The sequence below is a fragment of the Suricata suricatta genome, chromosome 5, assembly GCF_006229205.1.
Source record: "Suricata suricatta isolate VVHF042 chromosome 5, meerkat_22Aug2017_6uvM2_HiC, whole genome shotgun sequence".
Classification (NCBI taxonomy): domain Eukaryota; kingdom Metazoa; phylum Chordata; class Mammalia; order Carnivora; family Herpestidae; genus Suricata; species Suricata suricatta.
The window spans coordinates 152697775-152709471 of NC_043704.1; the positions used below are offsets into that span (position 1 = coordinate 152697775).

General features: G+C 63.6%; 1 protein-coding gene across 2 annotated transcripts; it reads left to right on the forward strand.

Moving 5' to 3' along the window:
• The first annotated feature begins 2005 nt into the window (after positions 1-2005).
• XIRP1 (xin actin binding repeat containing 1) lies at positions 2006-10828 on the forward strand. 2 transcript variants are annotated; one of them, XM_029940535.1, is made up of 3 exons: positions 2006-2089; positions 4828-8131; positions 8553-8639. In XM_029940535.1, the coding sequence occupies exons 2-3, from the start codon at positions 4832-4834 to the stop codon at positions 8559-8561; spliced, it is 3309 nt and encodes a 1102-aa protein (XP_029796395.1). In that variant the 5' UTR covers positions 2006-2089; positions 4828-4831; the 3' UTR covers positions 8562-8639. The 2 variants fall into 2 exon arrangements, with proteins under 2 accessions (XP_029796395.1, XP_029796394.1); XM_029940534.1 differs by having other exon boundaries at positions 4828-10828.
• Positions 10829-11697: the final 869 nt, after the last annotated feature.

Sequence of the window (11697 nt, forward strand, 5' to 3'; positions counted from 1 at the left end):
CCCTGACGGGAGCATCACACGCAGGATGACTGTTTCGTCCCGGGTTTCTTGGAGGCTCCCAGCTTTAACGCTGGAAACCTTCGGGGTGCCTGGGGGCTCAGTCGGTTGAGCGTCTGACTTCAATTCAGGTCATGATCTTGTGGTTCGTGGGTTTGAGCCCCACGTTGGCCTGTCTGCTGTCAGATCCTCTGTGACCCGCTCTCTGCCTCTCCCCTGATTCTGTGCACGCTCTCTCTCAAAAATAAATAAACATTAAAAAGTAAAATAAAATGGAAAGTCCTTTATTCTGGAAACCCTCTCAGAGGCAGACCCTTGTTACGCAGGATGCAGCCCACAAAGCCTACTTGCTGGGGCGGCGCTTGGGTGGCTCAGTCGGTTGAGCGTCCGGCTTCGGCTCAGGTTAATATCTCGCAGTTCGTGGGTTCAAGCCCCGCATTGGTCTTGCTTCAAAGTTTGCGTCTCCCTCTCTCCCTCAAAAAATAAATAAAACATTAAAAACAATTAAAAGAAATAAAAAATCTACTTGCTGGACTCTGGATGGAGCCCCAAGCTTCCTAACAGCCAAGGCGAAGAGGGAAAGCCCCTTGGCTAGGAGACGTCCGGTGTCAGTGGCCGTAGCAGTGCAGGAGAACTTTCCACAGGAATGTGTCCGGTATGTCTCCATGGAGCCCTCGGATGCGGCCAGTGCGATGGAGGAGCTGGATTTTCATTTTAGTTCATTTCACGAAATTTAAACGTGAATGAGAATCACCTCTGGCTGCGGTGTCGACTGTGTCGAAAGCACGGTGTATGAGGTAGGAGCAAACCGGAAGGTCAGGGAAGGCCGGGGAGCAGGCGGAGGGCTGGGAGAGACCAGGGGAAGCCACAGGAGGGAGTGGGAGCAAGAGAAGGGTCCCCAGAGGCCCCTCCCTCTGCCCCCAGGTCAGTGCAGCATGAGTCACGCTGACTCCGTGGAAAAAGTGAGCGGTGCCCAGAGTCACTCGCTGGCACCGGGAGGGCATCCAGGATGCCCGGACTCCGACCCTGCTCTGCCAGGTGACAGCACGCTCCTGCACGGCCTCAGACCCGGGGCCTGGGCAAGATGCCTCCTTCACGTGTGCTCGGGACAGACGGCCCCGACCCCCAGCCATCCTGGGCCAAATGCGAGGGCCTCTGGAGCCCGCTAAGCGCCTCGGGTTCTGGGACGCAAAGAAGGGGGGGCATGACCCCCCCATCTGTCTGTGACTGGGAAGCTGATGACTCCAGGGTCAGAAATAACCCCACCGTCAGCTCGCCGCATGCTCCCTTCCCCCTGCCCTCCATTCCCAGAAAGTCTGGACCCTGAGTCAGAGGGAAGAGCCCAAAAGTAAACAAGACCCAGATCCTCTGCTAGGAAGCCCACCCAACCATTCCGTGGAATTCTTGAAAATTCGGGGCCCTGGTGAAGAGTGGAGGCCTGGAAATTCAGACCCCAGTCCAGCTGCACAGGCGGTGGGGCAGGAAGAGGGGGCGGAGAGGGCGGGTCCTGGTGCCGAGGGGATGGGGGTGGGGAGTGCTGGGCTCACCCTTCAACGTGCCCAGGCCAGGGGCAGAGGAGGGGGCCACAGTCCCCTGGCCTGGTGGACGCACGTCAGCACCCGCAACAGCCAGAGGCCAGTCTGGAGCCGGGGGGCGGGGCATGGGATACGGGTGTCCGGCGCCTCTCTCCATTCATCCCCTCAAAATAGTCTGGGACACCTGCACCCCGTCACTGAGTCACCGACCCCAATCCTCCGATGAAATCTGAATGAATGAAGCCGTCCCTTCCCCTCGTCCCCTCTCCACAGAAAGGACATGTAACCGATTCCCTGGGACAGAAGGGAACTTCCACAAGCCCTAAAAATAACGGAGCCACTTCATACTCTGAACTTAGCCTCCCCCGCCCGCCCCCACCTGGCCCACCCCACGGCCAGCGAGATAAAGGCAGCTGCTCGGGCTGGCAGAGGACAGAGCCCTGAGCCAGGGCAGCGAGAAGGCGACACACGAGGCCCACGGGACAGGACCGCCGTGAGCAGGAAGCCCGACAGGAAGGACAGACCCCGAGCACCCCCTCAGCCAAGTGGGCCTTCAGGTGGGTGACCTGCCCTTTTGTCTTTCCACAGAAGGCTGGCTCTCGGGGCCGGGGTCCCCTCTGGCCAGCGTGCGATAGCCCTCAAGGCAGTGTATGTCAGGGGTGGTTCTGGGTAGGGGAAGGAGGTCGTAGGGCAGTGGGGTGTTCTTGTATAAAGATCTCACAAGGACATTGAAGGAGAATGAGCATGAGCCCCGTGGCACCTCTCGGAACGGCTGCCACAGGCCTGAGTCCCACAGGAGAGACGAATTCTTACCAGCCTGGTTCAATCCAGAAAGGCTTTCAGGAGGAGGTGGCTTGCAGTTGCGATTTTAAAATACAAGTATGGAGCTGCTTAGGCTTGAGGGTTTCGGCTCAGAGAAGCCCGAGGCAAGTCCAAGGTCTGGAAGAAAGAGGGACCCAAGAGAGGTGGGAGGGCATGGGGGCTGGAGGGAGGGAAGTAGGCCCGATTCCACATTGCGAGAACAAACGCCGTGCCCAGCTGTTGTGGGCGAAAGTCTTGGCATATCTGGCATAAGGAATATCTTCCCAGGGTTGGCCTGAGCCCAGCCCCCCACACATCCACACTTCGTGGCCTAGTGCCTGCGGCGGGAGGCAGATTTTGCCCCAGGCCATGGTCTTGCCTAGGAGGGAAGCCCTTGGGGCAGATCTGGGGACACCAGATGGGGAGACCAGATCTGAGTCTGGCCAGATGCTGAGCCCCAAGGACAAGCAGACCTGGGAGCAAAGGTGGGCCAGCCTCTCAGGCCTGGCCCAGCTCTGGGAGGTCCAGCTCTGGGGCTCTGGGGTTCAGGCCCGACCCTAAGTCTGGGCGTCCGGCTCTGACGTCACCCCCCACCTCTGTCTCTGCCCTTTAGAAACTTAAGCCCCAGGAATTTCAGTCTAGGCAGGGGCAAGGGTCAGGGGTCAGAAAACCTGCTTCCGATCTTGCCTTATCGAGCCCCTTGGAACAGCTCCTTGCTGGCTTGGGGCCTCAGTTTCCCCTTCTAAGCAATGAAGGGGTTAGTTTCCTCGACCTCCAAGTGTCCTTAGTTCTGACATCCTGGGACTCGTGATTCTAAAGATCTGTGGCCACAGCGGGGGTTCTGAAGATCCCTGGGGCGGCAGTGGGGTGGCACCGGGGACCCCGACATAGCCTCTGCTCCGGCCACCCTGGCAGTGACAGGACGGGAGGCACGCTTGGCTCTCTTTCCCGTCACAACTCAAACAAAAGGAACCTCCCCAAACATGCACTGGGACCGTGGCCACAGGTTCCAGACCCTTCACTCCCGGGGCTCTGATGTCTGGTGAGTGTGCTGGACGGCCTCCTCAGAAGGGAGGTGATAAGCAGGCCTCCGTGCACCCGCCGCCCGAGGCTGCACGAAGAGGGTGTGCTGCCCCCCACCTGCTGGGCTGCTGCGCCTCCCCCCACCTCTGTCAGCCTGTGGCTCAGGGGAAGGGGGCCACATCAGGAGCCCAGAGAGGATGAGGGGTGAAGGAGCCCAGCAGCCCTCTGCACGGAGTCTCGGTGCGGAGCCCCGGGCTGCGGTCCTGAGGCCAGGCCCTGGGCTATATTTAGCATGAGTGTGGAGCTGGCAGTGGGTCAGGGGCAGCGGGAGGGGGACGTGCTTCGCATTCTTTCGATACTGGCCTCTGGGGACTGTCAGCACACCTGTCACAAGACAGATAAGACACACGGAGGCCAGAGGCCAGAGACCAGAGAAGGGCTTAGGGGTGGGAGACCGTGGGACAGGGGACGAGGTGGGGGGACGCTGAGGGGAAGCCAAGCCTGGTGGAAGCTGACTGCTGCAAAAGGGGGGGAAAGAGGAGAAACAGGGAGTTTGGGGCGGCAGGTGCAGCTGGGGGTGCCTCCACAAGCAAGGGCAGGCTGTCCCTGCAGTTCGGTGTCAGTCCACCACCCTCCCTCCTTGCGGGGTACCCTCACCCCCCTTAGCGATATCTGTGGGGAGCGGGGTCACAGCAGCCAATCAGTGAGCTTCTCGCCCCCTCCCCTCCTGCGTCCTGGGAGCTAGGACCCCCCCCCCACGCCCAGTAGGGTCTAGGAGCCCAGAGCCAGCACTGCCTGCCGCTCAGCAGAGATCAGACTCTCTGCTGAGAACCTCCGTTTCCTCATCTTTAATTGTGAGTGGCTGGGCTGGGGCTCAGACCTTCCCAGTGTCAGGCTCTGGGATTCAGGGTCTGGCTCTGTGGACCCGAGAGACAGACATCTGGGGAGCACCCGCCCCTCAGGGGGCCCTGCTGCGAGTGCTGGGGCCTGGAGGGGGGCGAGAGTGAATGGAGAGCCAAGGGGCTCCAGGCAGGGCAGGACTCCCGTGCAAGTGGCCCACGCACCCTCTAGTGTTGTGAGCGGGAATGCCTTCTCCCTGGGAAGCGGTCACCAGCCTCTCCCTGACTGGGACCCTAGGTCAGGATTCACCCGGGGGCTCACTAGGGACTGTGGTAAAGGAAGGCGAGAGCAGAGCGTGTCCAGTTTGCCTGTGGAGGGTGGGCATCCCTTACGGGCTATAGGACAGAGTTTACGGCCACCCCAGTGATCCCGGGAGAGCATCACCACCCTGATAGGCGGCCCCATATGCTCCAAGTTCAAGACTTGTCACCACCAACCCTGCGGGTGGTACAGCGATACCCTGGTGAGGTCTGGAGAGGGAGGGGTCTCTGCCTCTCGCTGCCCCTCGGCCCCGATGGGTGTGGTTTCTCCCCACGCCCGGCCCGTGCTCATCTCTGCCCCTTCTCCTCAGAACGATGGTCAAAGCCCAGATGCAGGCAGCCCCCACGCCGGCCACTCCGAAGGCAGCTGCAGAAGACGGGCCGCTGCCTGCACCCCCAGCCCCGGAGGCTCTGCCCCCACCGCCACCCAAGGAGTCCCTCTGCAAGTCCCAGCAGCAGCGACAAGCCAGCGAGCTCCGCCGCCTCTACAGGCACATCCACCCCGAGCTCCGCAGGAACCTGGCCGAGGCCGTGGCCGAGGACCTGGCCGAGGTCCTGGACTCGGGGGAGCCCACCGAGGGCGAGGTCCAGTGCATGCGCTGGATCTTCGAGAACTGGCGGCTGGATGCCATCGGGGACCGTGAGAGGCCGCCCGCCAGGGAGCCCGTGCCCGGTGGGGACGTGCAGGCCACCTCCCGCAAGTTTGAGGAAGGCACCTTTGTCAACAGCATGGAGCAGGAGCCGGCGGGACCTCCGCCCTCTGGAGCGGACGTCCGTGCAGCCCGCCGGCTGTTTGAGACGAAGCCGCTGCACGAGCTGAGTGGCCAGCCCGAGGCCCTGGAGGCCACAGTGCGGGAGCCTGAGGCCAGCGGGGACGTCCAGGGTACCAGGAGGCTCTTCGAGACACGGCCGCTGGACCGCCTGGGCTCCCGGCCCTCCATCCAGGAGCAGAGCCCCTTGGAGCTGCGCTCGGAGATCCAGGAGCTGAAGGGTGACGTCAAGAAGACGGTGAAGCTGTTCCAGACGGAGCCACTGTGCGCCATCCAGGATGCAGAGGGCGCCATCCACGAGGTCAAGGCCGCGTGCCGTGAGGAGATCCAAAGCCACGCCGTGAAGACTGCCCGCTGGCTCTTTGAAACCCAACCTCTGGACGCCATCAACAGGGACCCCAGCCAGGTGCGAGTGATCCGGGGGATCTCCCTGGAGGAGGGGGCCCGGCCTGACGTCAGTGCCGCTCGCTGGATCTTTGAGACACAGCCCCTGGATGCCATCAGGGAGATCCTAGTGGACGAGAAGGACTTCCAGCCGTCCCCCGACCTCGTGCCTCCTGGCCCGGGTGTCCAGCAGCAGAGACACTTGTTTGAGACCCGGGCGCTAGACACTCTCAAGGGGGAAGAAGAGCCTGGAGCAGAGCTCCCACCCAAGGAGGAAGTAGTCCCTGGCGATGTCCACTCCACCCTGTGGCTGTTTGAGATGAAGTCCTTGGACACTCCTGGAGACAAGGTCCAAGTGGGTCACCTGCAGCGGGTGGGTCCCCGGGAGCCTGAGCATCTGTCCAGCAACGGCCCCGCGGTGCCGTCCCCCTCTGAGAGTGCCCCCCAGAGGGATGGGGTGAAGGGGGATGTGAAGGCCTTCAAGACCCTTTTTGAGACCCTGCCCCTGGACAGCATTGGGCAGGTTGAGCCTTCAGCCCAGAGGAACCGGAGCAGAGCAGAAGGACTTGATTCTGCTGGGCGGTCCCAGGACACAGGGTCCCCGGTGTATGCCATGCAGGATGGCCAAGGCCACCTCCACGCCCTGACCTCTGTCAGCAGAGAGCAGGTAGTTGGAGGGGACGTGCAGGGCTACAAGTGGATGTTTGAGACGCAGCCCCTAGACCATCTGGGCCGAAGCCCCAACACCGTGGACGTGGTGCGAGGCATCACCCGGCAGGAAGTGGTGGCCGGAGATGTTGGCACTGCCCGCTGGCTCTTTGAGACGCAGCCCCTGGAGGTAATCCACCGGCGGGAACGGCAGGAGCGCCAGGAAGAAGAAGGAGAAAGTCAGGCGGGTTCCCAGCCCGAGGCGCTCCCCAAAGGGGACGTGCAGACCATGCGGTGGCTGTTTGAGACATGCCCCATGAGCGAGCTTGCGCAGAAGCAGGGGTCTGAGGCCATAGACCCCACCGCGAAGGCCGAGGCTCGGTCCTGCACCTGGATGTTTGCACCCCAACCCCCGGACAGGCCAGCGGACTCCAGGGAGCAGCACCTGCAGGTCAGCCAGGTCCAGGCTGGGGACAGACAGACAGACGGTCACATCTTTGAAACCGAGCCTCTGCAGGCCTCAGCCCGTCCCAGTGGAAGGCGGCCTGTGCGCTACTGCAGCCGCGTGGAGATCCCTTCAGGGCAAGTGTCTCGGCAGAAGGAGGTTTTCCAGGCCCTGGAGGCAGGCAAGAGGGCAGACCAGGGCCCCAGGGCCCTCCCCGAGCCCGTCCCCGAGGGCTCGGTGCACAAGTTCACTTGGATCTTTGAGAACTGCCCCATGGGCTCCCTGGCGGCCGAGAGCATCCGTGGGGACAGCCTCCCGGAGGAGCAGCCCGCAGGCCCCTCGGGCAGTGAGGTGCTGGAGAGGCTGGAGACCGCGGCTGAGGGGACCCTGCAGGTTCTGCACGCCACGCCTGGCATCCTGCACCGTGGAGGCATCCTCATGGAGGCCCGCGGGCCGGGGGAGCTCTGCCTCGCCAAATACGTGCTCCCGGGCCCCGGGCAGGGGGGACCCCACGTACGGAAGGAGGAGCTGGTGTCTGGCGAGCTTCCCAGGATTGTCCGCCAGGTGCTGCGCCGGCCCGACGTGGACCCGCAGGGGCTGCTGGTTCAGGAGGACCCAGTAGGCCAGCTCCGTCTTAAGCCACTGAGGCTGCCAGCTCCCGGCAGCGGGAACATCGAAGACACGGACCCCGAGTTCCAGCAGTTGCTGGCGTGTGGCCTGGGGACCTCGGTCTCGAGGACCGGGCTGGTGATGCAGGAGACAGAGCAGGGCCTGGTCTCCCTGACCGCCTACTCCCTGCAGCCCCGGCTGCCCAGCAGGGCCCCTGGGAGGGGCAGCGTGCAGCTGCTGGCCAGCTGCATAGACAAAGGAGACCTGAGCGGCCTGCACAGTCTGCGGTGGGAGCCGCCGGCTGACCCAAGCCCTGTGCCAGACAGCGAGGGGGCCCAGAGGCTGCCCCCGCCTGCGAACATCATCCATGTGCCCCCACTGGACCCCGGCACGGGGATGGGGCATCTGAGGGGCCCGGGAAAGGCTGGCCCTCTGGCTGGGGAAGAAGAGCAGGAAGATGTCTGTGCTGGGCAGAACGGGACGGCAGCTTTGGGAAAGTCGGAAGGAATGAGGCCCCTGGGGTCCGGGGCCCCAGACCTCCAGACCGCCATGCAAAGGCTGCGGGTGGCCACGGCCGAGGCCCAAAGCCTGCACCAGCAGGTTCTGAACAAGCACCCGCAAGCCTCCACCCCCGGAGCCTCCCCCACACCCTGCCGAGATGGTCAGCGCCAAGCAGCGGCTGCGGCCACCGTGGCTGCCCAGAGCACCACTGGGCCTGTGGCTGGAGGTGACCCCAGGATCCCAGCAGCCCCCAGGAAGGTCAGTGGGGAGCAGAAAGCACTGCCCGGAGGGCTGCCAGGGGGGCGGGGGACTGTTCAGGATGGCATCTACACTGCTCACCCCGTGAGAACATTTGACCCATCGGGGGGTGTCCAGCCTTCTGAAAGAGAGGCCCCACAGAGGGGCGGGGACACTGCCCTCTCAGCCCAGGCTCCCAGCCCACTCCAGGACGGGCCAGGCCAGAGTCGGGGGCCTGGGCGGGAGGAGCCTGGGGGCTGCGCGCAGATGGCCCCGGGACCTCCAGAGAAGGCAAGAGTCGGCCCAGGAGGCCCCCGAGCTGCGGGCACCACCCTGAAGGTTGCCTCTTTGGCCCACCACACCCAGGCCTCTGGGCCCCGGCCTGCTGGTGCCAGCCTGCCCTCCCATAATGCCTCTGTTCCTCCTCCTCCTCTTCTCTCAGCTGCTGTGACAGGACCTGACCTCCCGGCCCCAGCCCACCATGAGGAGGACTCTGTGCAGCAGGACTCTGAGGCCCTGCAGGGCCCCCTTCTCCACCCTCACAGCAGCCCTGCCAGCCAGAGGACCCCCGGGGAGCCATGGACAAGGACCCCAAAGCCGGAGCCCAAGACGTCCCCAAGGAAGAAACCTCAGCTGCCTCCCAAACCCGCATACCTAAGCCAGATCCCCCCGCCCCAGAGGCTGCCCAAGCGCGTAGCTCCGTCTCCCAGCTCCTCCAAAGAAGCCAGGCAAGGAGCGTGCAAGCCTGGTGAGGGAGGGGCAGCCAACGTCCCCACCGCTGCCAGCCAGGCATGCCTACCTCTGGCCGGAGGCCCCAGGGAGCAGAGCCAGCCCCGCCCCCAACACAGCCCTGGAGCCTTGGATTCCAGATCCACTGGGAGCCAGGCTGCTGGCAGCAAGGCCCAGAGCCCTGAGCCCCCCACGCCCTCGGCTCTCAGCAGCCACCCCACCTCACCGCAGCAGGCTCCTGGCCCCCCAGGAGAGAGGCCCGAAGCAGAGCCCCAGCACGGGGCCTCCGAGAGCACCGAGACTCTGCAGGGAGGCCGGCCGGAGCTCCAGGGCCTCCTGAGCCAGCTGCAAGCCCTGGAGAAGGAGGCCGCAGGCAGTGTGGACATGCGGGCGGTGACGACGCTCTTTGAAAGGGTGCCCCAGCTGGGAGTGCCTCCTCGGCCTCCTGCTGCCCCCCAAAAGCCTGAGGCCTCGGTGGTGCAGGCCTTCGGGGAGCTCACAAAGGTCAGCACAGGGGTGGCCCGGCTGCGGGAACAGACCCTGGCCAGGCTGCAGGACATTGAGGAGGCCGTGCACAAGGCCCTCAACTCCATGTCTAGCCTCCAGCCTGAGACGGACACCAAGGGCCAGTCCCAAGGCCCCCTGAAGGACCACAGCGCCTGCGAGATCAGCAACACGGACCGGAGGAGAGCCGGACCTGACCGCCCAGGCCAGGAGGCCGGAGGGCAATCTGCAGTCAAAAACACACCCAGGGACACGTGCCTCATCGAGGCCCAGAGTCAGGCCAAGGTCAGGAATCACACAGAGGCCGGGGCTCAGCCCACCGCAGCCGTCCCTTTGGCCAGGAGGCCAGAGACAGGGAGGGAAGCCTCAGGCCTGGCTGGAGCCTTCCCTGGCAGCAGAGAGTCATCTTGCTCCCCAACCTTTATCACCGCTGAGTCGGCCACAAGGAAGCTTCCAGAGGCTCCCAGCCCCAGGGCCATCCTTGAGGTCTCAGTGAGAAGCAGTCACCAGGCACCGGATGTGGGCCAGGCCGGGCTCCCCCAGAAAGGTTTCCAGGAAAGGGCTGGAAAGACGGAGGCCGCCCAGTGCTCTGGGCAGTCCGAGCCTACCCCCGCCTCCTTAGGAAGCCCCCTGACCGCGGGGCAGAAGGGCATTCTGGGGCCGCACACTGGACCCGGTGGAGCCACGGGAACCTCCATCCAGCAGTGTGAAGGGGTGGGCCAGTGCAGGGACCCAGCCCTCCTGGCCTCTGCCAGGGTCAAAGAGCAGGGACCCCAGCTCCAGCTCCCTGCGCCCCCCTTGCTCCGGCCTTTCCTGCGCGGCCCAGCCGGGCTCAGCGGGGGCCTGGCCCATGCTCCCTGCGGCGCTTCCAGCCCGGAACCCCCTGAGGGCCAGGGCCTCCGACCACCCTGGGGCGCTCCCCTCCAGGGCCCTGCGGCCCAGGGGGGGCGCTGAACCCTGCAGGCACGAGGCGGGACCAAGAAGGAAGGGCATCTTGTGAGACCTGTGGGCAGCTTCCTTTCCTCGCCTCCATCTGTAGGTCCAGTTCTCGCAAAGGTAAGAAAGGCTGGGAAGAGGCCCACCAGGCAGAGCATCGGGGCCCGCGTCTTCTTCCAGGGACGGACCAGGCTCGGACACATTGCGGGCCACCGTGTGACACGGAGCCCCCGAGTGATCTCTCGGCCTTTTTATTCTTTTATGATGAGATAGCATGTTCTCAGCCGTCTCTCTGTCCCTTAATTCTTGGGGAAGACAGGCCAGCCGGACGGCAAGATCGAGGACTGTTTAGGAGGGCTCGCGCAGCCCTTTTATCACATCTCCATCATTCAGCGGGTCGTCCCGACAGCCCAGAGGTCACACAGAAGAGCTTGGCAATCAGCGGTGTCCCAGAAAGCAAACATGCTGCCTCTCTACGCCCACCACCCTTCACTCTGTGCCCAAATGGAAACCCTACAGTCGAATAAACTCAAGCTTTCCTCTGTCGTCTGTGCGTGTCTGTCCGGTGGTTTGCGCGTCTGTTCCGGAGCCTGGGTCCCTCTGTGGGGGAAGAACAGCCACGACCCCCACACGGCCCCATCTTCCCGGCAATCGCAGTGTTGGGAGGCTCTGAAAAGCTACCCTCTCCCACCATCCTGGCTGGGACACTGCCCCTGCACTGCCCCCCGCCCCCCTTCCCCAGCCCACACGTGCACTGCTGCCTGCTGCCCTGCTCTTTCTTGGACATCACCCTCGAGTGGAATCTGCTCAGAGTCCTGCTCCAGAGTGGGACAGCAGCCCAGTCAGGCCTGAGAAACAGGGAGGGCCTCACCCCAGGAGACCTCTAGCGGCCAAGATGACCGGGCCGTCTCCCCTGCTCAGGCCAGGTGCTGTGTGCAGAGCAGGGGCTCCTGGGAAGAGGGGGGTGCCTGGAGGTTGGCCTGGAAAGCCTAATGACTGAGTGCAGGGCCCTCTGCACTCTCAAAAAGTATTGAGTGCCTGCTGCACTCAGGGGAGGTCCATGCTCTCCAGGAACTGACCCTCTAGAATGAGGAGACAGAGACCATGAATAGGCAGGAAAAACCAGATCAAGAATAAGGACAATGCCCCTGATTAGGCCACTCTCCCACTCTAGGGGAGGAGTCTTGAAACGTGGTGATGTGACCATGACAGGTGATTGCCTTAGAGGACATGGTCAAGGTAAACCTCTCTAAGGGGGAAAAATGCCCCTGAGAACCAGGTAACAGAGCCACGTGTGTGATAACCAAGGGGAGGTGCATGCCAGGCAGAGGCCAGAGCACCTGCAAGAATCCAGAGATGGGAGTAAGTTTAGCTCCCTCCATATGCCCCTCCCTCCATCCTGCCCCCCACAAGGTTAT

Excerpts from the sequence above, each read along its gene's own strand:
- XIRP1 (XM_029940534.1), top strand. The coding sequence starts at position 4,832 with ATGGTCAAAGCCCAGATGCAGGCAGCCCCCACGCCGGCCACTCCGAAG.